This window comes from Periplaneta americana, chromosome 7 (assembly GCF_040183065.1).
Source record: "Periplaneta americana isolate PAMFEO1 chromosome 7, P.americana_PAMFEO1_priV1, whole genome shotgun sequence".
Taxonomy (NCBI): domain Eukaryota; kingdom Metazoa; phylum Arthropoda; class Insecta; order Blattodea; family Blattidae; genus Periplaneta; species Periplaneta americana.
In genome coordinates, this window is record NC_091123.1 from 153,468,744 (window position 1) to 153,496,641 (window position 27,898).

Genomic DNA, 27,898 nt, shown 5'->3' on the forward strand with positions numbered 1-27,898 from the left:
CTTTTAACAATTTATTTTATGATTGTGTTCCTTATATAAAATAATTTCATAAGGTAGGTGTCCCTGATATGACCATGCTAAGGTTTGAGAATTTTTCTAGTCGCCATTTTGAAAAAAAAATGTAAACCACTTTTTTCTTACTCGTTCTCAGTCTAATGGACTTTCTTAAAACAATTTTCTTTCCCCATAAAAATAGCTTTAATTGTCCAAAAAGTCCCAAATTCCAAAAGTCTACCTAGTGGCCATATCAGGAACATGTGCACATGATATGGCCACCCTTGTTCCATGTTCTACAAATGTGATTGTTTTCAGTTTGATAGCGCAGTTGTGTTAAAATTAAATAATTTTGGTGTAAAATGAATAAAAATGACACTTAATAATCTTTTTTATAATGCAAAAGTGTAGTCAAAACAGGTTTTCCCAAAAAAAAATTAAGTTGTTTTTCTTAAAAGACAAAATTTTTGCGTAATCCCACCTATAAGGCATGTAAATTTATCAGGTGAAAAAATAAAAGTGAAATGAACTTGATATGGCCATGGTGCATTTGATATGGCCATATCAGGAGCAGGTAAGCTTTCACGAAAATCGTTTGATTATGAACAACTCGTAAAAGATACGCCATCAACTACGACACCAATGAACAGAACATTAAAAACTGAATGGAGTACGATGGTTTTCATTAAACAAGTCTTTGAAAAACATGCATAAAACAAAGGTGACTTACCAGAGAAAAATAAGAAGAGGTCACATGAAAACCGCAAAACAGGCAACTGACGCCATATTGCTCAACCTGACTGGATGAAAAACGATCAAGTGACATACCAGGATGCCCTTTCACTGGATGCTGCTGCAATTTAGCGGATTTTTTGGTTAACAAACTCACAATAGGGTGGTAGCCATATCAGGAACATGGCCATAACAGGAGCACCCACCTTACATGGAATAGTACAGATAATGCGACTTCGAGAACGTTCTTGCCATATAAATTATCACTTATGCAATTATACGCCTAATTGAAAACTTCTTCAGGCAAAAATAAATTAGAGCTTAAAAACATCTATACTGATTGTTTTTCGAAATTATCGTAACTTCAGCTGTTACGAAAGTAGAACAAAAGAATACATTATTTTAATGTTAAAAATTTGTGGATTTAAAGTTAGAGAAATCTGATCACACGTCTGTTAACATGGTGACGTAATTAATTGCAGTAGGCTTTGGATGGCTGAAGTTATTATGTTCTTAAAGTAGTTTCGAATCCAGCCAGCCGTGATAAAGCATGAAGGAAAAAAAATGAATGTGGCATCAAAATGAATAATAATTCTTTACTATTCGCGCATAAATGGGATGATTAATAAGTGCCCTGAGTATAAAGAGAGATATTATGAAGTAATTAACGAGAAGGCTCCGCCTTGTTAAATTTAAATGCGGGGAGTATGAAGACAGAAATTAAAAGTAATATCAAAAGTTATTTAAAATCCCAAACATTTACAATCTGAACCATGCTAGCAATAAAAATCACCAATAGCATATACAGTGTCTCACGCAATGATACGGATTCGATTAATACCCTCTCACTTTTTCTTATAAGAGGATAAGTAGGGTAAATGTTGGTAATATTGTGATAGTACTTTTTTGAGAATTTTTTACAATTTTACTAAGCGAGAGAAGGACCGGTTTTGTGTAGCAACTTGTCTACGAACATTCCCTCAATACGTTGACGCAAAAAACCGATCTTCCTCTCGCTCAGAAAATTATAAAAAAAAGTCTCAAAAAGAACTATAGTAATATTATTAGTATCACAATATTACCAACCTTTACCCTATTGTTATACTTCATATGACTGAAAACTTCTTCAGGAAAGAATTCGGAACTGAAAAATATCTATACTTTATATGTATGTAGCCAATGTATGTATTTATTAACACTACAATTGGGTATACACCCGGTGGCAGTGATATATAATATACAATAATTACAATATGAAATAAAATAAAATAAACCTAAATGAAATAAAATAAAATAAACGTAAATCTATAAATAGTAGCTGCAATAAACCTAGGACTATAATTAAAAACTATTCTATAATAACGCCTACGATAAGCAAAAGTAAATCTAACTTATAAGTACTTCTATTTCACCCAACTATTACCAATTTAAATAATTACATATCACCTTAATTATTTACATATCATCTTAATTAATTACATATCACCTTAATTTATTTACATATCAACTAAATCACATATCATCTTAATTAATTACATATCAACTTAATAATTACATATCAACTTAATTAATTATATATCAATTCAATTAAGTACATGACACAACTTAAATAATTACACTGCACTTCCAATTAAATTTTCAGTCTAATCTTCTCAACCTTTCCTTAAATATATTGATTTTAAGAGGATCACCCTGAAAGATTGCCGCAGGTAAGCTGTTCCAGTCTACTATTGTGCGGTTAACAAAAGAAAATTTTGCCACGTCCGTTCTTTGTTTTCTACATTTAAACTTCCTAATATGATCAGTCCTTCCTAAGTATGATGGTGTTGCTAATCTAGCATTGATATCGGTCCATGAATTACTTCGTAAAATTACTGTCATGAAAATAGAGCGAAATCTAAATTGTATAATAATCTTCTTTATAAATTATACTTATCTTTAATTCTCTAATCTATCATCACAATCCAACTTCGAGCTCGTCATAAATAACTTAAAAGCTAAGTAAAAACATTATAGTCGTCCTTTCGTTAAGAAGTAGTTCCTTGGCGAATATCCAAAATAGAATTTTTGAACGATTTCCGTTCATAGTAATAGAGTTATTGTTTGTCTAGAAGGTAGGTAATGTAATTATAACTGTGTTAAAACAACAGGTAGTATAAACGTTAAGCCTATCATGTCGTGTGACTCAAAAGTCGTATGCCAAATATGTAGCCTTTATGCAATTCTTCCGCATTACAACTATGGTGAAGAAGTTGCCTACCTAGTACGGCGATTTCTAGGATGTTTGTGTGATGTATAACTAACATCCATTTAGGAACTAACGGTTATCGTTCATATTCAAAACGTCTTCCGTTCACTCGAAGACAATGTCTTTCATGATGGAAAGTTTCATGGTTCACTTACAAACGTGTAGCTGGTGGAATGTTTTGTATGGCGTTGACGAATCTTTCCTTCAAGACGTTTCAAGCTTTATCTGAAACCCTTTTCTTTCACTTACAAGGAGAGGACACACTCTGTATATCACCGAATGAAATAAGATTGTGTGAGATGAAAGTACAAGACGTACTGTTTAAAGTCATACCTGGTATGGGTGGCCAATGACCTCTCGTTTTGGAAATATTGGCTATTGTTTGTGACATACTTCCGTTACATGCCTAATAGGGAAGCGTTAGATTGTGTAAAAGCTTAGCTCATTTGGTTGGGTGCTGAGTTGTTATCCAGGCAACCTGAGTTCGAATCTTAATTGGTCCTATAATCTTTTTCTTTTAATAATGATTAATAGTGTGATCACAGTAATCTATTTACATATATCATATTTCTCAACGTACTGAACGCTTCGTCATGTTTTAAACAAATTACCAATTAACTAACATTGTATTGTAAAGGATAAACAATGAAATATTGCTCACGTAGGCAGGTCACTGGTGTCTGTTCCGTTTCTAGTCCACTTCATTTTGTGCATGATTCATTATGATAAACGTCATAAAAACACACAAAACATACATATTTCCTGCACCATGCACAGCAAATGAAAGAAGGTTGTCCACATTCACACACATTTTTTCGCACTTCTGCTGCGAAAAAGACATCCTTCACATTCACAAACACTTCTCGTCCGTTTATTAATTTTGATGCATACCAGCATATTTCATTATGGCTTTGAATAAGGAGCTGACAACTGAAAGTGAATTAAGGAGTGAATTTTGAGATCATCCTCCCTTGAAGCAATTTGTCGTCCAGTTTGTAAAACGAAATACCTATTTTGCAAATATTTTATAAAAATCTTCACCTTTCTAAAAAAATAAACATTGCAGGACTGGCATAATCCAATACTTTTGGGTGAAATCACTTTAAAGTTGCACGTTACTTCATTTTTTTCATTTGCAAATATTTCGTCATACAAAGAAGGATTTACCTGCCCTTCCCACGAGTCCAAAATTAGAAGAAATGGCTGCTCTTTCACATATATGTCTTTATTACTTTCTCCAGGTATTGCTTATGGAGTTGAGATGTCAGCTTTCCTGATGAAGAACGTGTTACACATATATTTCCGAATTTAGAAGTGAGTTCATATACTTGAAGTTGCACTCATGGGCCAAATAAAATTGTCCTTTTGGTTATAATAATAATAATAATAATAATAATAATAATAATAATAATAGTAATAATAATAGTAATAATAATAATAATAATATCAAGGTTCAAAACATGAGAAGGCATAGTCTAATGCTTCCTTATTAGGCACTTAACGGAAATATGTCACAAACAATAGCCAATATTTCCAAAACGAGGGGTCATTGGCCACCCATACCCGGTATGACTTTAAACAGTACGTCTTGTACTTTCATCTCACACAATCTTATTTAATTCGGTGATATACAGAGCGTGTCCTCTCCTTGTTAACCTCATTGCAAAAATCAAAGAGGTGTAAGGTCCGGTGAAGCCCACCGCTGTGGAGTAACGGTTAGCGCGCCTGGCCGTGAAACGAGCGGAACCGGGTTCAAATCCTGATTGGGACAAGTTACTTGGTTGGGATTTTTTCCGAGATTTTCCATTGGCAAATTGAAGTAGCTATAATTGCTGGATAATTTTCGGCGTTGGACCTCGGACTCATTTCGCCAACATTGATTCACACATTATCATCTACACCATAGCCCGGGTTCAGTTCACAATATGACGTGCTGCACTTGTACAACAGCGCGGCCGTTCAGCTAACCAATCAGTCATAGAATAGGAATGGTACGCACAATAAGCATCAGGCTGCAATGCAAGACTTGGGGTCCCTTCTCCGTACAAGAAAAAAAGGTTCGGTGAACGTGGAGACCTCCTCGTCCAATCCAACGTTCCCTAAACATATCAATTAATTTTTGGCGAACCGATAGAGAATAATGTTCCATTAAAATGACAGCATTAATAGTCTTAATGAAGATCTTGATTCCATCTCTTCCTGGTCTCAACAATTTGGACTTAACCTAAACACATGTAAATCACAGGCTATTCTGTTCGCGAACCATATATTAATTCCTGATGTCAACGGCCCGAGTATTCCACCTGTGAAACTGAATAAAAAAAATCGTCCCGTTTAGCTCTACCTTAAAAAATCTCGGAGTGCATTTCGAATCTAATCTCAATTGGGATACACATATTAAATATACATGTAAGAAAGCATTTTCTATTCTCCATTCCCTAAAAGATTGTATCATTATCCATCTAAATTAAAACAGACCCTGGTACAGACACTCATTCTACCTCACTTCGATTATTGCGACGTTTTGTCAGTGATCTCAGGATTGATTTCGCTCAGAAACTACAGCGTGTTCATAACACGTGCTTCCGCTTCATTTGTAATGTTCGATACTATGATCATATCTCACTTCTTTCGAGAAGTTATCATGGCTTAGGTTACATGAGAGGAGAAATCTGAATTCGCTTTCTCTCTTATATCGAATTATGCACACTTCATCCCCCTCTTATTTATTCGCCCGTTTTCATACTCTCGCTATCATAATATCGATCACAAAGTGATAACACGCTACAAATTCGACTTCACAGATCATCTCTGTATTCCTCATCTTTCACTATTGCTACCTCTCGTCACTGGAACTCTCTGCCGCCTGAAGTCAAGGGCTGCCGAACATTGAAATCTTTCAAATCCAAGTTAGAAAATTATCTTCTGACGAGTTGCCAAACTAACTTACTATTATGACAAGTGTTGTATTGCACGTTTCCACGTATTCACATTTTTTATGTTCTAGTGATATTTAAATTATTTTGTCCTTTTGTTTTCATAATTCCCGATAATTGTGTTTGTGTGTGTGTGTGTTTTTTGTGTTTTTTTTTGTTTCTGTGTGTGTGTGTTCTTGTGTGTGTGTGTGTGTTCTTGTGTGTGTGTGTTTTTGTGTGTGTATGTTCTTGTGTGTGTGTTCTTGTGTGTGTGTGTTCTTGTGTGTATGTGTTCTTGTGTGTGTGTGTTTTTGTGTGTATTCTTGTGTGTGTGTTCTTGTATGTGTGTGTGTGTTTTTGTGTGTGTGTTCTTGTGTGCATATGTTTGTGTGTGTGTGTTCTTGTGTGTGTGTTTTTGTGTGTGTGTTCTTGTGTGCGTGTGTTTTTGTGTGTGTGTTCTTGTGTGTGTGTTTTTGTGTGTGTGTTCTTGTGTGTGTGTTTTTGTGTGTATGTTCTTGTGTGTGTGTGTGTTTTTGTGTGTATGTGTTTTTGTGTGTGTGTGTTTTTGTGTGTATGTGTTTTTGTGTGTGTGTTCTTGTGTGTATGTGTTCTTGTGTGTGTGTGTGTTCTTGTGTGTGTGTGTTCTTGTGTGTGTGCTTTTTGTGTGTATGTGTTCTTGTGTGTGTGTGTTTTTTGTGTGTGTGTGTTCTTGTGGCTGTGTGTTTTTGTGTGTATTCTTGTGTGTGTGTGTGTTCTTGTATGTGTGTGTATGTTTGTGTGTGTGTGTGTTCTTGTGTGTGTGTGTTCTTGTGTGTGTGTTTTTGTGTGTGTTCTTGTGTATGTGTGTTTTTGTGTGTATGTTCTTGTGTGTGTGTGTTTTTGTGTGTATGTTCTTGTGTGTGTGTGTTTTTGTGTGTATGTGTTTTTGTGTGTGTGTTCTTGTGTGTTTTTGTGTGTATGTGTTTTTGTGTATGTGTTCTTGTGTGTGTGTGTGTTTTTGTGTGTGTGTGTGTTTTGTGTGTGTGTGTTCTTGTGTGTGTGTTTTGTGTGTGTGTTCTTGTGTGTGCGTGTTCTTGTGTATGTGTTCTTGTGTGTGTGTTTTTGTATGTGTGTTCTTGTGTGTGTGTGTGTGTGTTTGTGTGTGTGTTTGTGTGGTGTGTGTGCGCGTGTGAGTGCGTGCGCAGATTTATATCAATTTCACGGAACTGAGTATTTGTGCCTTGTTTTTTACTTGTTCTGCAATATTGTCCCTGCATCGGCCCTACATCGCATTGACTACCTGGTCAGAGTGGATCGCCATGTGAGAGAATATTAGTATTGATACAGGGAAAGCCCAACATCTGAAAGAGATATTGTATCGTCTGAAAGTCGCCGATAGTAGCAGTACATCTCATTAGTAATGTTCAATTTGGTTGTGCAGAAAGCGCGGCCGCTGACGTGGGCGTGGATACGGGACTGGTGCGTGGCGTGGTGGCACTCCGGCCGCGAAGAGGACGCCATGGACCCCGACTACGAGGACACGCCGAGCGACATGGGGTATGCCACGCCCGTGTCCGTGGAGACGCCCCTGCAGTCCAGCGTGTCGCGCTGCACCTCGCTCAACGTGATCCGCGACCCCTACACCTCGGTGCAGCAGCAGCAGACCCCCACGCGCCAGCACCTCGTGCACCACTACGACTCCCGCAGTCTTCCGGCCTCCAGTCGGCTCGCCGCGCGCTCCGTCTCCAGCGACTCGGTGAGTCACGAGAGCAGCCCTTGCTAATGCATCGTCATCACTAGGGAGCGGATTTTTTTGTGCTAAAAAAATTTAAATATATTTATTTTTATGTGCTAAAAAGTACGAAAATATTTGCTAAAAATAAAAAATAGTAATATGCGTTACAAGAGCGGTATGTTGACGTTTTCATGTTCGAGGAAAAGATTGAAAAAGCGAAACGTAGTTGAGCTTTTTTAATTTCCGAGAACATGAAAACAAACATACCGCTCGTGTATCGTACATTATTTTGTGCGAAGATCGTTTATTACATACCTGAAAGACGAAATTCTAATTAGCTGCAATGAAATCTCCATCTTGGTTTCTGTTCAATGACGGCAACATTGGAAAACAAATATATCTATCTTCAACATTGTTCCTATAAAATGTTTTCTGTGTTTACTATACTCCAGCAGGCTGTGATATAAGTCTGTCTTTTTTTCCCCCCAGTCTATAAATGCGAACTTAAAACAAACGGCTTCCTTAATGTTACATGCATCACGAAATGCAGTAACTTTAGTGGAGTTGTAGAGTTTACTTAATTTTTGCAAATATTTAAAAATAATAATTAACATTCCAATTTAGGTGAAATTGCAATGGTAAGTTTCCAATTTATAATTATTACTATATTGAACGTCTTTAAAAATAATATGTTAAAAGCCTAAAGCAGTAAAATGAATATGACGCTTAAGCGGTAAGAATAGGGAAATTGTTATGTGTGTTACGTTGGGAATACTGAATGTGGTATTTCACACTTACCGTGTATTGGTTTTGTGCGGAAACCAGGCAAATACGCACGATCTAGCACAAAATATTTTTTTTTTAATATGACAAAAATACCTTACTTAGCTTGAAAAAAAAATGTTACTAGGTACTCACCAATCACACTTGAGTATCAGTTGCTAGTACCGGTAGTTGTCCGAGAATTGCAGTGAACAACAAAGGTCATTTCCAAATTCTCCATCACAAATGCATGCCCATTATCTCTGAACAACGACTCATACTGTGAAAAAGATCTTTCCACATCACAGGACGTCAGACGTGCATATTTAAAGAGAGGAATGTCACAAACACCTACACCGTCAATTTCACCTGCAGGCATACCCTCCAATACTTGACCAACTTTACACTTTTTTATATCCACTGTTTTGCCGTGAATGCACATGTGAAGCAGCGGCAATGTGCTTGTTTCCAGACAAATGTTGGGTTACCTGAGAGCTCTGATCTGCACTTACTGACTTACCACATGGTTGGCAAAATAACACTTTTCCGTAGGTAGTAAAAATGATCTTAAATTCATCTACATATTGCTGTAGACGCGATCTTAAACTCGATTTCATTTTAGGCGTCTTAAGAGGCTAATATACACACGTATTAACGTAAAAAATGTTTCTAGCTACTGACTGACAATGTCGGAGAAAAGCTTCCTATAGCGACGCCACCACGTCTACACTAGACAGCTTATGCTTATGGTCCGATAACGGGGAATCACAACAAGATGTATTTCCTCACTTCATAGGCATGAGCGAGAGGCGAGAGATTTGTTTAAATTAAATAATGTTTATACCCGAGCTCTTATCCGTTGTGTTTCACAAACAAAGCGCGGAATGAAATCATCTTCAGCAACAATAAACATTCCTAATTATGTGTTGCAAAATCTCTCCTTCTTGTCCATGTTAATTTATTCTCTAATACTAACACTGATATGCTACCTAGCAGTTCTCAGAACTTGAGGCGATACTATTACAAAAATGTATCACGGTTACACCACACAGCCCATAGAAACACGAAGCAACCAAGAATTCTTAAAAAGATACCGGTAACGTATTTCTGAGTGATATAATTGATTTAGTTTTAAAATACTTAAAAGTTCTTGTAAAAAAATGATTTAAGTAAAAAACTCCAAGATTTGTGTGTTTATAATAGATTTCCTGAAAATATGTATTTACATAATTTTTTTTGAAAATATGTGTTTTTATGTGAAATAAAATTCGGGTTTTAAACTTGAAACTTGACATTCGGAATTGTGTTTTATCACACGTAAGAAAAATATTTAATTACATAGGAATCCGCTCCTTAGTGATCACACTATATAATTATAGTAGTTAAAGCCGCAATAACTACCGAAGCATACGGCAAAATGAAGTGTAATCTGTTTCTCAGTCAACTGCGAGTAAAATAGAAGCGAAATTTAGAGGGCATTGACATACCAGAGACATAAAAATGTTCATATTCTTTCTTTATAAATATAATATTTGACGTTTTGTCTGAGATTTTTGTCCGAAATCGGCTCATTCAATTTTAATTGTAATTATGCGTTACTTTCGAAAAAATACAGGATATGGAGCCTCTATTATGTATTATAGAACTTAGTAACAAGGTCGGAATTTCCTCTTGGGGAGATGATAGTGAGATAGAGTTGTAGAATTGATAGGATAATGGAAATCAAAAAGAGAGTACTTAAGGCAAATCTACGTGACATACTATGTCTCCGAAAATTTTATTTGAATTTGCTGAATTTGGTAAGGAAATTGGATGTGAAAAACCAATGCTCTAAACGGAACATGTAAGCACAAAATTTCTAAATCCCTGAGATGTTTGGGTACTGCACCCTTAAAAGAAAATTTATTGAAGCCCCAGCTTTACTTCGTTTCCAAAGCAAGTCATGCTCAGCGCTAAACTTACGAATTTTGAGACCGAAGCCTCACGTACACGATATCATTAGGTGATGCGTCGTCTATTGATCAACGTCAAGATTAGTGACGGCTGTTTGCAAGTGATGCATGGTCGAGAGTGTGTACACGTCCGCAAGCAGTGTGGGACGTCTGGAATGTAAAATAGTGCTCGCTGAACTTGCAGAAGCTATGCATTTGTGGAATTGATGGAAGTGAGGAAAAATATAGAGAAGAAAAAAGTATGCAAATAATTATAGGAGAGAATACCTTAGAAATAATAAATGTTGATAAATAGAGAAAGAAAAATGTATGCAAATAATTATAGGCGAGAATAGCCTTAGAAATAATAAGTGATGATAAATAGAGAAAGAAAATGTATGCAAATAATTATAGGAGAGAATAGCTTAGAAATAATGAATGTTGATAAATAGACAAAGAAAAATGTATGCAAATAATTATAGGCGAGAATAGCTTTAGAAATAATAAGTGATGATAAATAGAGAAAGAAAAATGTATGCAAATAATTATTAGAGAGAATAGCTTAGAAATAATAAATGTTGATAAATAGAGAAAGAAAAATGTATGCAAAAAATTATAGGCGAGAATAGCCTTAGAAATAATAAGTGATGATAAATAGAGAAAGAAAATGTATGCAAATAATTATAGGAGAGAATAGCTTAGAAATAATAAATGTTGATAAATAGAGAAAGAAAAATGTATGCAAATAATTATAGGTGAGAATAGCCTTAGAAATAATAAGTGATGATAAATAGAGAAAGAAAATGTATGCAAATATTTATAGGAGAGAATAGCTTAGAAATAATAAATGTTGATAAATAGAGAAAGAAAAATGTATGCAAATAATTATAGGAGAGAATAGCTTAGAAATAATAAGTGTTGATAAATAGAGAAAGAAAAATGTATTCAAATAATTATAGGAGAGAATAGCTTAGAAATAATAAATGTTGATAAACAGAGAAAGAAAAATGTATTGAAATAATTATAGGAGAGAATAGCTTAGAAATAATAAATGTTGATAAATAGAGAAAGAAAAATGTATGCAAATAATTATAGGAGAGAATAGCTTAGAAATAATAAATGTTGATAAATAGAGAAAGAAAAATGTATTCAAATAATTATAGGAGAGAATAGCTTAGAAATAATAAATGTTGATAAATAGAGAAAGAAAATGTATGCAAATATTTATAGGAGAGAATAGCTTAGAAATAATAAGTGTTGATAAATAGAGAAAGAAAAATGTATTCAAATAATTATAGGAGAGAATAGCTTAGAAATAATAAATGTTGATAAACAGAGAAAGAAAAATGTATTGAAATAATTATAGGAGAGAATAGCTTAGAAATAATAAATGTTGATAAATAGAGAAAGAAAAATGTATTCAAATAATTATAGGAGAGAATAGCTTAGAAATAATAAATGTTGATAAATAGAGAAAGAAAAATGTATGCAAATAATTATAGGAGAGAATAGCTTAGAAATAATAAATGTTGATAAATAGAGAAAGAAAAATGTATGCAAATAATTATAGGCGAGAATATCTTAGAAATAATAAATGTTGATAAATAGAGAAAGAAAAATGTATGCTAATAATTATAGGAGAGAATAGCTTAGAAATAATAAATGTTGATAAATAGAGAAAGAAAAATGTATGCAAATAATTATAGGAGAGAATAGCTTAGAAATAATAAGTGATGATAAATAGAGAAAGAAAAATGTATGCAAATAATTAAGGAGAGAATAGCTTAGAAATAATAAATGTTGATAAATAGAGAAAGAAAAATGTATGCAAATAATTATAGGAGAGAATAGCTTAGAAATAATAAATGTTGATAAATAGAGAAAGAAAAATGTATGCAAATAATTATAGGAGAGAATAGCTTAGAAATAATAAATGTTGATAAATAGAGAAAGAAAAATGTATGCAAATAATTATAGGAGGGAATAGCTTAGAAATAATAAGTAATGATAAATAGAGAAAGAAAAATGTATGCAAATAATTATAGGAGAGAATAGCTTAGAAATAAATAGAGAAAGAAAAATGTATGCAAATAATTATAGGCGAGAATAGCTTAGGAATAATATATGTTGATAAATAGAGAAAGAAAAATGTATGCAAATAATTATAGGAGAGAATAGCTTAGAAATAATAAATGATAAATAGAGAAAGAAAAATGTATGCAAATAATTATAGGAGAGAATAGCTTAGAAATAATAAGTGATGATAAATAGAGAAAGAAAAATGTATGCAAATAATTAAGGAGAGAATAGCTTAGAAATAATAAATGTTGATAAATAGAGAAAGAAAAATGTATGCAAATAATTATAGGAGAGAATAGCTTAGAAATAATAAATGTTGATAAATAGAGAAAGAGAAATGTATGCAAATAATTATAGGAGAGAATAGCTTAGAAATAATAAGTAATGATAAATAGAGAAAGAAAAATGTATGCAAATAATTATTAGAGAGAATAGCTTAGAAATAATAAATGTTGATAAATAGAGAAAGAAAAATGTATGCAAATAATTATAGGCGAGAATAGCCTTAGAAATAATAAGTGATGATAAATAGAGAAAGAAAATGTATGCAAATAATTATAGGAGAGAATAGCTTAGAAATAATAAATGTTGATAAATAGGGAAAGAAAAATGTATGCAAATAATTATAGGTGAGAATAGCCTTAGAAATAATAAGTGATGATAAATAGAGAAAGAAAATGTATGCAAATATTTATAGGAGAGAATAGCTTAGAAATAATAAATGTTGATAAATAGAGAAAGAAAAATGTATGCAAATAATTATAGGAGAGAATAGCTTAGAAATGATAAGTGTTGATAAATAGAGAAAGAAAAATGTATTCAAATAATTATAGGAGAGAATAGCTTAGAAATAATAAATGTTGATAAACAGAGAAAGAAAAATGTATTGAAATAATTATAGGAGAGAATAGCTTAGAAATAATAAATGTTGATAAATAGAGAAAGAAAAATGTATGCAAATAATTATAGGAGAGAATAGCTTAGAAATAATAAATGTTGATAAATAGAGAAAGAAAAATGTATTCAAATAATTATAGGAGAGAATAGCTTAGAAATAATAAATGTTGATAAATAGAGAAAGAAAATGTATGCAAATATTTATAGGAGAGAATAGCTTAGAAATAATAAGTGTTGATAAATAGAGAAAGAAAAATGTATTCAAATAATTATAGGAGAGAATAGCTTAGAAATAATAAATGTTGATAAACAGAGAATGAAAAATGTATTGAAATAATTATAGGAGAGAATAGCTTAGAAATAATAAATGTTGATAAATAGAGAAAGAAAAATGTATTCAAATAATTATAGGAGAGAATAGCTTAGAAATAATAAATGTTGATAAATAGAGAAAGAAAAATGTATGCAAATAATTATAGGAGAGAATAGCTTAGAAATAATAAATGTTGATAAATAGAGAAAGAAAAATGTATGCAAATAATTATAGGCGAGAATAGCTTAGAAATAATAAATGTTGATAAATAGAGAAAGAAAAATGTATGCTAATAATTATAGGAGAGAATAGCTTAGAAATAATAAATGTTGATAAATAGAGAAAGAAAAATGTATGCAAATAATTATAGGAGAGAATAGCTTAGAAATAATAAGTGATGATAAATAGAGAAAGAAAAATGTATGCAAATAATTAAGGAGAGAATAGCTTAGAGATAATAAATGTTGATAAATAGAGAAAGAAAAATGTATGCAAATAATTATAGGAGAGAATAGCTTAGAAATAATAAATGTTGATAAATAGAGGAAGAAAAATGTATGCAAATAATTATAGGAGAGAATAGCTTAGAAATAATAAATGTTGATAAATAGAGAAAGAAAAATGTATGCAAATAATTATAGGAGAGAATAGCTTAGAAATAATAAATGTTGATAAATAGAGAAAGAAAAATGTATGCAAATAATTATAGGAGAGAATAGCTTAGAAATAATAAGTAATGATAAATAGAGAAAGAAAAATGTATGCAAATAATTATAGGAGAGAATAGCTTAGAAATAAATAGAGAAAGAATAATGTATGCAAATAATTATAGGCGAGAATAGCTTAGAAATAATATATGTTGATAAATAGAGAAAGAAAAATGTATGCAAATAATTATAGGAGAGAATAGCTTAGAAATAATAAATGATAAATAGAGAAAGAAAAATGTATGCAAATAATTATAGGAGAGAATAGCTTAGAAATAATAAGTGATGATAAATAGAGAAAGAAAAATGTATGCAAATAATTAAGGAGAGAATAGCTTAGAAATAATAAATGTTGATAAATAGAGAAAGAAAAATGTATGCAAATAATTATAGGAGAGAATAGCTTAGAAATAATAAATGTTGATAAATAGAGAAAGAAAAATGTATGCAAATAATTATAGGAGAGAAAAGCTTAGAAATAATAAATGTTGATAAATAGAGAAAGAAAAATGTATGCAAATAATTATAGGAGAGAATAGCTTAGAAATAATAAATGTTGATAAATAGAGAAAGAGAAATGTATGCAAATAATTATAGGAGAGAATAGCTTAGAAATAATAAGTAATGATAAATAGAGAAAGAAAAATGTATGCAAATAATTATAGGAGAGAATAGCTTAGAAGTAATAAGTAATGATAAATAGAGAAAGAAAAATGTATGCAAATAATTAAGGAGAGAATAGCTTAGAAATAATAAGTAATGATAAATAGAGAAAGAAAAATGTATGCAAATAATTAAGGAGAGAATAGCTTAGAAATAATAAGTAATGATAAATAGAGAAAGAAAAATGTATGCAAATAATTAAGGAGAGAATAGCTTAGAAATAATAAGTGATGATAAATTGTGGAAGAAAATTATATGCAAATAATTAAGAAGAGAATAACTTAGAAATAAATGATGATAAATAGAAAAAGAAAAATGTAGGCTATGCAAATAATTATAGGATAGAATAGCTTAGAAATAATAAATTTTGATAAATAGAGGAAAAATTATGTAAATAACTATAGTAGAGAATAACTTAGAATTAATAAATGTTGATAAATAGAAAAAAGGTAGGTAAATAATTATAGGAGAGAATAGCTTAGAAATAATAAATAGAGAAAGGAAAATGTATGCAAATAATTAAGAAGAGAATAGGCTATCTTAGAAATAATAAGTGATGATAAATAGAGAAGAAAGTATGTAGGGCCTAAATAATTATAGGAGAGAATAGCTTAGAAATAATAAGTGATGATAAATAGAGAAAGAAAAATGTATGCAAATATTTATAGGCGAGAATAGCTTAGAAATAATAAGTGATGATAAATAGATAGAGAAAAAATGTGTGCAATGATTATAGGAGAGAATAGCTTAGAAATAATAAATGATGATAAATAGAGAAAGAAAATGTATGCAAATAATTATATAGGAGAGAATAGCTTAGAAATAATAAGTGATGATAAATGGATAGAGAAAAAATGTGTGCCATGATTATAGGAGGGAATAGCTTAGAAACAGTAAGTGTTCATTTTTCTATATACACTTTTAACATTTATATATTATTGATTAAATTTCTAACTTCTTTACTATGTTAATATTTAGGACTTATCTTAGCTGACTAGTTTCGAAGCCTAGACTTTGGACAATGAAGAACAAGAGTTCGAAACTAGTCAGCTAAGATAAATCCTAAATATTAATACAGTAAAGAAGTTGTAAATTTAATCACTCAACAATAAGTGAATGTAGATAGATTGGAGAGTTGATAATAAAAAATATTCGAATACCGTAATTAAAAAAAGAATGTATATGGTAATTGATAAGAAAGTAGGGGAACAGAAGGGAGGTAGTATAGGTATGGGATAGAATAGAAGAGAATGGATTAGGAAGAGATAGATAGCAAAACAGGGTAACAGGAATAAATAGGAAAATAATTAGCAAATAAATTTATATATACAAGACAGGGGGATAAAACAAATGATAAGACGATTAAATAAAATTGAAGAAGAGGAAACGAACTAGAGCGGAAATGATAAGCAATGAAGTGATATGAAACTGTAAAAAATGTTTAATTCATGATAGACCAAATAGCAGAAATGTAAAGGTCCATCATGGCTAATATTGTAAAGTTGGCTGACAATAAATATTATATTTATACCATCATATTTCTGACGACTTTAAGACTAAGAACGATAAATTAAATTCACACATATTCATAAGTATGCAACACTAACGAAATTTCTTTATGTCAGGTAGTTGAAATAATTACTTATGTTTAAAACATTCATCATTTTCTTCACACAAAACACGGAGAAATGGCGAGAATGGGTCAACCAGAAAAGCAGACATTATAGCCATCGACTCCACTGTCCGGTCTGAGAAGGATGATCAACAAGCCAATAATGTTAATGAAGAAAAGAAGTCGTCTATTTACAATCCATGTATTCCTCACTTTAGTGAGAGATATAAAATTAATATTAATATATGGGAAGTGAAAGGACTTCTTTTTGGTATTAGGGGAACTTCATTTAAGTTAACCAAAACCATTCTCCTGTCTCTTAAATTTTCTAACGAGGACATTAACAAAATTTGGGTAATGGTATTCAAAGATTAATTGTTCATTTTATCCCTCGCAACTTAGCTGCCCTAGAATTTCATGCTACTTATCTAACAAAAAAAATAACTGCATATTTGTTCAAAAAACCTTTCCATATGGTAGTTATTTGACAAGTAGTAATCTTGCATTTCATTTCATTTATTATATTCCATAGATCTTACATGAGCAATGAAGCTTTAAGATGTGGAACAAGTCTAAATTTTACAATATAACAGTTACATTTTTACAAATTTATACAATTTTTTACAATATTTTACAATTTTGACCGTTTTTACAATTTTTACAATATTTTGGCGAGATGTAGTGAGATGAGGTGAGGCCCGAGGATTCGCCAAAAGATTACCTGGCATTTGCCTTGTGGTTGGGGAAAACCTCGTAAAAAACCCAACCAGACCAACAGGGTGAAATGAAGTGAGGCCGAGGACTCGCCATAGACCATCCGGCTTCAGTCCCACTGCTGGGGAAAACCTCGGAAGAAACCATTCATTGAGACCAAAGGGGGATCCAACCCAAACCCGAACGCAGCTCCGGATCAGCAGTCCAGCGAGTCTGCCGACTGAGCTACATCGATGGCTCTACTAAAAGTATACAATACATACTGTAGCCAATCCAGATTGTTAAATTTACAAACACAAACGATTATTCATAAGTTGAGCTATATGTATAATACAAAACAAGGAAGTTAATTCGATTTAAGGCATAAACAATTCAATCAGTTGTGATATACAGAAATTGATAATACATATCATGCAAACTACTTCAAATTACAAACACATTCATCATTAGAGCTATACAGATTATTATTCAATTTAAAGCATATACAATTCATCAGCCAAAACTATACAAAAACATATATAATACACAATAAGCAGATTAATTCAATTTACAAGCATACTTTCATTAAGCTAAACAAATTTGTACAATTAATATAAAGTAGATTAATTCAATTTATAATCAGTTGAGCTATACAGAATACTATACAATTTACAGCATATTTTAACGTAATTTGACATTGTTATTTGATTAAATATGCATAGTTAAGAATTTTTATTGTAATTGGTACGCTTAAGTGTTTCACTATTTTAATATTTTTAACTTTGATATCCATTAACTACACTTCCCAATTTTATAGCAATACTTTGTTTTCATAAGATATCTCTAATTAGTGTCTGAAGATAGCATATTGCATGACGAAAACGTTAACAGTTTTAATAAATAAAACATAAATTTATAAGTATATAATTTACATTAAAATAAGTCATATGATAGAATAACATTTTTCTTTTTGATATAATAACACTTGTTTATGCCAATAAAGTCACGTTTAATTTTTCAGGTCAGTATCATTGTTTATGTGGAGAGAGCTGCAGTTGTAGTGTTGAAACTCTGACTGGAGATGTACCAAGTAATAAAGGCTGGTTCACAATAAACCGGGAACGGAAACTAGAATGGAAACATTGTTGAAATAAGTGTATTTAAAAGTGAGCATTCACAATGAACTTTTGTGAATGCTCATATTTAAATACATTTATTTTAACATTATTTCCGTTCTCGTTCTCGTTGTCGTTTCCGTTCCCGGTTTATTGTGAACCAGCCTTAACTTGGTGATGATTTCACTAGTTTCTAATGCGGTACCTAATACTTCCCACAGGTGTACACAATACTGATACGCCTACCTCCAGATTCTGCAAGCTGCGATGGTAGCGGCGTGACAGATCAACCTTCCATCAAGATGATCGCTGACGATGGAGTATCCACAGGAGCCAACGTCTTGACTCCAATCCGCAGCGGGGCTCAGCGCTTGGTGGGGCGTGTGGATAGTGCCACGAGTATGGGCGTGGACTACAACCTGAGCCTTCATCCTGCAGGTGGCTTCCCAATCTCCCCAGCAATTCCGAGACGCCCGTCTCAGATGCCAGACATACGCATACCGCTCAATGCTAAGATTATCCCCAAACAGTTAGCAAGTGGCTCGAAGGCACTTTTAGCTAATGCAGGACCCAAGCTGCAACATCAGCAAAAAAAGAAGAAAAAGACACAGGAGAAAAAAGCTGACAAGAAAGCGGCCAAAACTTTGTCGGCAATTCTTCTGACATTCATTATCACATGGACTCCTTACAACATCCTGGTGCTTCTGAAGCCGTTGACAGCTTGCACGGGCTGCATTCCACAAGAACTGTGGGACTTCTTTTATTATCTGTGTTACATCAACAGCACAATCAATCCAGTATGTTATGCTCTTTGTAATGCCTCTTTCAGGCATACTTATGTTCGTATCCTTACGTGTAAGTGGCACAATCGAAATAGAAGTGCCATGAACAGAGGATTTTACAATTGAACAACTTAATATTTGTCTTTGGAAGAAGCAAGATGGTACTACTTTAGGTGCTGTCATCACAGAACACCATTTTGCCAGTCGGTGGAGGAGGAGACCCATGGTTTGGTTTGGCAGTCCCTCCTCTGTTGCCACTGGGAAACTACTAGCAGGGCTGCAGTACGGATCGCTTCTGCAAGCCCATGGTTGAAGAATTGCCTCACATTGTGTCTGAACTCGAAACTTGTCCTTTATTTCAGATCTGTTCGCGTTCATTAGGCAGACCACTGAAATGAAAGAGATAGTTTAGCTGAAGGTAGTCTAATTGCATTGTTGATTGGTGATGTAAAACCACTGTTCTCAGTGATTCACTAAGTTACACCATCACTTACAGAACTTATTCTGCGTAAAAAAAGTGTATACGGTATAATCATGTGTTAAGATTTCGAATAGTTACGCATTATTGCATATTTTAAGAAATACGTCACTGTGAACAAGATCAACCGAGTCTTTACAGCCTCCTAGGCATCAGTATATATTCTAATCAGACTTTTGTAATGAGCAGAGTTGTTTTGAGCCAATTGGCCTGTATACTATCTCTGAAAATCACCCAGATAAGTGTATAAGTGGATTCACTGAAATGGGAAGTGATTTTCTTTCACTTTTGTAAACTTCATTTTGCCAAGGAACAACAACTTCACCAGTTAAAAACATAAAATTGTTTAGTCACACGTTAAAAAGTGTTAAAATTTAAAAAAAAAGGTATATATCTTGGACAGATGGCCCGTTTCAACGTGATGTTAAATCTTCATCAGTGTCTCCTGAACTACTGGGCCGTCTGTCCAAGGTATATACCTTTTTTTTTTTTTTAATTTTAGCACTTTTTAACACGTGAACTATAATCAATGAACTTCACCAGATTCAAATATATTATCATTTATAAAGTACCCATTTTTTTTTATGTTGTATGTGAAATAAATATCTTATCGATATTTTTTCAGACTAAATGACAAAAACAAAAAAATTTGCAACTGCAAGGAAGAAGTCGTTTCATTACCATTTTGTATTTTACACAATACATATACAGTACTTGCAATTTAGTTGAAATTTCGGGAAGAAAAAAAAAGTTTGATCTTTTGGTGCTTTTGTAGTTGACACAATTGCTATATTTCCTTCTTTTTCTTAATATTCAAGCTTGTATAATATAGATTAATGTGAAACTCGGATTCATGTTCGCATGGGCAGATTTTTATTCAACATGATACCGTACCAAGAATGTGTTTCATAAGAGCCGGTATACCTTGGTGAATCACCATGTACAATATTAATATTTCATGGACATGTGCATACATGTGTGTAACAAGGGAATTGGCCATCATGATCTGCATAAGAGATGCAAAATATTTCAAATAATTGGTTACACAGTTGAGGATTAAGAATCTTTCTTGTAGTTCATGTTACGTAAATATTCCTAGGTAGCCAAAACAATGTAGAACATAAGGCAAGAAACCTTATATAACTTCAAAATTTGTATAAGAAGACTGACTAACTTCGAACTTTACATTACGATTATAAAACTCTCCTAATTGCTTATTATCACAGCATAATAATTCATAAATTTGAAAGTTATATACATTTATAATTTGACAAGTACGGTATCAAAACAATAAAAATTTTTGGAATGTAGGCTTTCATGCCCGGCGTTGATAGGATGGGTATTTTCCAGGCTAGAGGGCCGTGGTCTGTCGGTGTTACAACCAAACGTTTCGTCCACTACTCCGGTGGACATCTTCAGTGGCGTGGTACACGTGTGCGGAGAAATATGCTGTGTGTATCAGGAATTGGCATTGAGACTGGTAGCACGATATTTAAGGTGTGGGGCTGTTGTTGTCGCCGCGGTCCGCACTAGTGGCTTCGGTGTTCTGATTGTTTGTGGTAGTGTCTAATTGTCGGAGAAAGGGTTTGATGTGTGTGCTTCTAGGGCCAGAGACCAAGCTTTGTTGACCTTGAGTCCTTCCTTCTTACGATTAAAGTTGTTTTTGTGTTTATGAATCTCAATAGCTTCCCGATGTACCTGGCATAGAAGTGTGGCGTACTGCTTAGGATGTCGGTGTCCTGGAACCTGATGTTGTGATCCCCATCATTATAAGCATGCTCGGCTACAGCTGACTTGTCCACGTAACCTAGATGGCAGTTCCTTCTATGCTCGGTGATTCGGGTCGACCCACAGGAACACTGTAACACCGACAGACCACGGCCCTCTAGCCCGGAAAATACGCATTCTAATAAAAATTTTGTTTATAATAAACGAGAAATAAGTGTAAAGTAGAATACTTTAATGGTGGAAGTTAATATATTGTTAAATAATGTTGTGGGATATCATCACTTACAATCTTCACTCGCGTTTTGTAATGGAATTAACTTATTTTATGTTTGGTATTAATGGAATCTGAAAGTTCTGCTATGTAGGACTCGTTCAGGGGAAATAAAAAGTACGGTAGCCTATGAACAGAAGTAATAATTTATATTATGGTCTATGATATTGTAGTTACGAAGCATTTCCAACATTACAATTATTTCTTTAATGTTGAAATAAATAGGAAACATTTTAAGTTGCTTGTCATGACTGAACACATTGTGGACTTGTGAAACTCGTGTATCTGACATTCATAGCAAGAAACATTTGAACCAAGCAAAACTGAACATTTTGTTTAAAGGTTAAAAATCCAACTTTATGAACATACTGTATCGGTACTATTTTTGCTCAAACAAATCTTTTGAAACATGCTTGATTTTATGCTGTATTGAAATAATATAGCACAATCTTGTGCAAAAAGCATGAGTTGTTTTTTTTTTTTTTTAACTCTCTGCTCTGAGATCTATTCAGCCTCCTGTCAGACTGCTATTTGGGTTATCTTCCATCGTTGATTGTGTCACCAGCGAATAGGGATTATAAAGAATGGACACTTCACGTCGGTATCTTTGATGTAGCCGGACTGATTTCAATGACCTTCAAGCCAGCTAGAGCGTGAGATTCTGCTTTCTCCCTAAAGTTGGCGCTGACATCACACCAGCTAGCAGTCGACACAGCGGAAATATAACACCCTAGATCATAAATGTAACAGATATGTCGGGCTTATAGGCTTTGAGGTTAACAACTTTTGTCAGGTTTACTACACTGCCATCTAGTTGTTACATAAGGAGTCACGTCATAATTCCCATTTTAATTGCATTAGCGACTGTTCTGCCATCTCGTGTTCGTTTATGGCGGACGGGTGGCGATCCTGGCGGTTGTTCTCTTTAAAGTGCTGCCGATTTTACCGTAGCGAGGAGTTATCTGTTACATATATGATCTAGGATAACACATACAATTAATACATCTAGGTACATTATGTACTCAAATAAAATAAATTGGATCCATAAAATAATAAATCCATCATTAACTGTAATGTCTTGACTCTAGAGTTCCTTTATAATGAGAGTTGAGACGTTGACCCCAACAATAATTAAAATATGTAATGATTTGATAGCACTGAAAATGGAAAAACAAAATTCTTATGAGAAGTAAAATCATATAGCCCACCTATATTATATTATATACAAATATTAAACGAATTTGATAGGTAATTTTATAATGTATTATATTATTTTATAATATAATTTATTATATCTGAAATACAAAAAATTATTATTACAACTAGTTCGTCACTGAGAAATAAGGAAACTTGAATTTATTTGAAGCAAAGCGTTACTGGATTATGCAATAAGGTAGGCGATGTTTGGATCCAGTGTCTCAACTCTATTCTCAATTATTATCGTAGCGTATGCTCGATTACACTAACCTCTATCGCTTGAAAGTAGAACTAAACGCTGGCGCACATAGAAACAAAACACAGGAAAATTCGCTCAGTGTCCATTCTTTATAATCCCTATTCGCTGGTGTCACAATTTGAAACTACTTACCGAAATTAAAATCAGAGTTTTCATGTCTTAGATTTAAGGCAAAGTAAACAGGTCCTACCCTTGAATAAAATGACTGCAAAAAAAAAAATAAAGTTCTACAAGCATTTGGTTTGTTACAACAAACAACTATACCAGTAAGTAGGTAAATTTAATTTCTCATAACAATACCAAACATCATAATAAGTATTTCATAGTGTTCTGTACTTTTGTGATACATTGTAATGGCTGACATTAATTCTTAAATTTCCTTGAAAACAAAATTTATATTTCACCCTTGATTCGCACTGTATGAACTTATAAATCGGCTCAGAACATGTAGAAAAACGTGTTCTCTTAAACTGAAATATGATAACTTCGAAAAAAATTATTCTATAGAGTTTCATTGCATGTATATGCAGAATACAACAAACCATATTCATATTACATAATGTTTGTGTATATGAAACTTGTCAACATGTGCAGCTGATATGTTTTACGACCCATATAAGAAGCTCTATAAATTGTATTTATAAATATCATGTTTTGTTGTATTACTGCATTAACAATCTGAATGTCGTTCATAAAAGTGACGAAACATGAAACGTCATTTATCTCTTACATCACAAATTGGAAGTGAACATTACGAAGCAGAATCTACGTGTAAGTCAGTATTATGTGTGTTGTTAGGTAGTCCTCCGTATTAACAGTATTAACATACTCAACAGCTTGAAGACCAAAGATGAAATAACCATGGGAACTTGGCAACGTCCATGCTAATTTATTTTATCGCTCAAAAAATTTCTTCTATCACAAAGTGATAGCTACAGTTGTCATAAAAACAATAATTTAGTTGTGACATTTTACGTTTGACAAAAATAAAAAACATACGAGTAGTAAAGTGATCAAAACAGTTCGTGAGCCAAATGGCTGTGTACAATTGTTGAAGGCTTTCAAATGTATGACGGGTCTTGTTCTTCAAATGTAGTCATTAGTGTCAAATAACTTGGCATATATTTATGTCCAGTTAATCATTTTCATGTGAAAATAAGACGAAACATTTCTTAAAATGTGGTCATTGTGATATTAAGTTAATGCTGAAGATAGTTTTGTAGATCGGATACTTGGAAATATACTTCAACAAACTTGCTTTTCAAAACATGTCAGCAGACAGAATAATATTACATCTGCCCACTAAAAATAAATAGCTTAAACTTCTAAACTAATGAAGTGTTGATGGAAGCAGGGTTTTCGAAATATCATGTTTGGAAAAAGACTGTTATTTTTCAATGTCCATACATTCTGTGTGGGAAGGGTTCACTGGCCAAAATGAAACCAAAAATGATCGTCAACAAATGACAGCAATCAGTGCAAAGTATAAAACATGGAATTATGTAACTACTAGATAAACTTTGCTTAGAAGAAACAAAAAATATAAATAGTAACAAATAATGAATCTCCATTTTGAATCTTGCGTACACCACTTTTAACACTTGAATATAACTGATTGATGAACTAGTGGACTTACTCGTGTTAAATATGTAATATTTGTCCGGCTTACAGCTGTTTCAGTGCTTCACGCACCATCATCAGAGCCTACTAGATCGCGGCGTCATCTCGAACTTCTCTGCCTGTTAGGACATGGACATGGAAATCCTACACACACAACCCAAGAACCAAAAACTCAACACACTGGAACAATATGAAATATACAAACACACTAAAACACACCCCGATCAAATCCTCAACACACAGATCAATTTCAGTACACACACACTATTTGACACCACACTTCAACACCTTCCAACAATAAAACACACCCTCCTAACAGGCAGAGAAGTTCGAGATGACGCCACGATCTAGTAGGCTCTGATGATGATGCGTGAAGCACTGAAACAGCTGTAAGCCGGACAAATATTTCATATTTAACACGAGTAAGTCCACTAGTTCATCAATTAAATAATGAATCATTATACATATTAATATACAGTTCTTTACATATGACGACAGGTGAAGTAACTGCAAAATTCAGAATTTGTACGAAAAGATTGTTCAGTAGACTTCCTTCACCTGCATCACATTAGAATACTAAACACTAGTACATACCGGTACCGGTATGTAATGTAATATAAATAACATAAACGATAAGCAATTTAAAAGATACCAGTACATACAATAGTTTAAACTATAAAATGTAGGAGACACAATCAATTTTTATTATTAATTGATAAAGAAAATGACGTTAAAGCCACATTTTGCATTGAAGATAGACATGTGAATAGAAGTAATCGCAATAATAAACACTCGAAATATGGTACCGGTGGTGAATATTACAGAAGAGGATTCTAAAGTAAGTGAATTCACGACTCAAAAGAGATTCTTCTTTCACAAACCTTGGCGTCTTCACATTTATCTGATAAATAAATAAAGACTGAACACTGAAATCAATAAAATTACTTTACCATGATGATGTTAAAAATAATAATATTTGAAAGAAGGAAAAATTAATTCATTTATACTTCTTTTTTACGTCTAATTGTCAAAAAATAGTGAACAGAATGTTCTAAGCATCAGAGAGTTAGTTTTTAACTCCAAGTTTTATATAATAAATAATTTATGTACCTATGACCAGCCAATTCATGATCTGAAAACAACTTACGTCATCAGATAGAGCTTCAGCATAAGAAATCCATTAATACGACTAACCAAAAGCTACTGGGCTGAAGTCCCCTCCCCCCCTCACCTCCATTTTTTTCAAGAAATGTTTTAAAATTATACAATGGTAAATCCTTTATCTCTCTGCTGGCAAGCTGCTTTAAACTGACTGATTATTTTCAAAGAAATTATGAAGCTACCGTTCTCAACACAATAACTAGATTTATTTAGGGTCAGCATCTGTTCATTCACTCTGCAACGATTTTCCTTTATAAATACTTTTGGGGAGTCTAAATTGATTTTAAATTTCATAGTATTAAACAATAATTATTATTGGTGTGTGGATAAGCTTCAGGGCTTCTACTGCGTTGTCTTGGTGTTATTTGCTGACGTTTCGACCGCTGTGTTGTGGCCATCTTCAGAGCAGTTGTTGGATAAGGAAATAGTGATGATGATGATGTGTGTGTCGGTATCCCTATTCAGGGGTACCACCTGCTTTAGGGACTTAATGCCCTCTTCAGGTTAGGGTGTCTTTTTTTTTTTTTTTTGTAGGTGTTTGAAGTTCCAGCAAGAACGAAGTTAAGCAGTGGCCGTTCTGTAGGACATTCGCAGCACTGGCGCATCCTTTGCTCTTTGCGTTTTGCGGTATTAGGTTTAATTTTTATAGGAATGTGATTGTAGGTGTGAAGGTTTATGGTTTTTTTTTTTTACAGCAGTGAGACACAATGGAGGGATTTCTCTCCTACGGTGGGCGATTTGCGTATTGAATGAGTAATGAATCAACAGTTGTGGGAGGATTAGTATTAGGAGGGTTGAGGAATGTTTGTTGGATAAATGGTTTCTGTAGTGCTTTGTGAACATATTTGCAATTTTTTCTTCTAATATAATCGGTGATTGGTTCGATTTTGGTGACGTTGTAGACAGTATGGTTTGAGGTATTGAGGGGAAGGTTAAATGCTTTACGTAGTAGTCGTCTTTCGGTGGAACAGAGGGCTGACATGAGGGAAGGGGGAATTTTTGTGTATAGTTGTGAGGCGTAAAGGATTTTAGGTCTGATTATAGATTTATATATTTTAATATTGGTGTTGGGTCGGCAACCTGGGTTATTTGGGTCTCTGCCCGCACATCTATAGAGTAGTGCAATGGAGGACTTGATTTTATTGCGAATTTGATTTATATGTTGCGTTAAACTGAGTTTGTCGTTAAAGATGACGCCTAGATATTTAATTTTTCTTGTGTAGGGGATTATGGAATTGTTGATACGGATTGGATATCTTCCTCTCGCTCCCAAAGGGCATCTGTGTTTCTTTATCAAAATAGTCTGCCAGTACTTATATATATATATATATATAGTAGTCTCGATGGGGGGGAGTACTTGCTGTGATAGTTCGTAGGTTCTCCTTCTGGCATCTGATTGGTCCTACGTGGTCCAATCAGGTTGAGGTCTGTATGAAGGGGAGTATTCATATTAAATACTGGCCCTCATAAGGTCCGAAAGAGTGACCTTGATACCGTGCCCAATGTCCGGATGAAGGGGGGGGGCGCCACGTACATGTGGAGACCTGGTTTCTCGTTCCTAAGTATAGGTTGTAGGTTCTTCTTCTGGCATCTGCTTGGTCCTACGTGGTCCAGTCCAGTTGCAGTCTGTGTGAAGGGGAGTATTCATATTAAATACTGGCCCTCATAAGGTCCGAAAGAGTGACCTCGATACCAATCCGGTTGGAGTCTGTGTGAAGGCCAGTATTTAATATGAATACTCCCCTTCATACAGACATCAACCAGATTGGACCACGTAGGACCAATCAGATGCCAGAAGGAGAACCTACGACCTATCACAGCAAGTACTCCCCCCATCGAGACTATTATATATATAAATACTGGCAGACTATTTCCTTATCCAACAACTGCTCTGAAGATGGCCACAACACAGCGGTCGAAACATCAGCCAATAACACCAAGACAATGCGGTAGAAGCCCTGAAGCTTATCTACACACCACGTACACCAGCTGCGGAAGCCTACGCGAACAACAATTATTATTGTCTT

The 27,898-nt window shown here is 33.4% G+C and overlaps 1 protein-coding gene across 1 annotated transcript in view; it reads left to right on the forward strand.

The window, feature by feature from the left end:
* The window catches only part of mAChR-A (muscarinic Acetylcholine Receptor, A-type), a 71,470-nt gene extending 48,571 nt beyond the window's left edge, over positions 1 to 22,899 (forward strand). The window contains exons 4-5 of the mRNA XM_069831656.1: positions 7,310 to 7,624; positions 18,597 to 22,899. Coding sequence (XP_069687757.1) covers positions 7,310 to 7,624; positions 18,597 to 19,283 — 1,002 coding nt within the window. The 3' untranslated portion in view covers positions 19,284 to 22,899. The remainder of the gene's footprint in view (positions 1 to 7,309; positions 7,625 to 18,596) is intronic.
* The last annotated feature ends 4,999 nt before the right edge of the window (positions 22,900 to 27,898 follow it).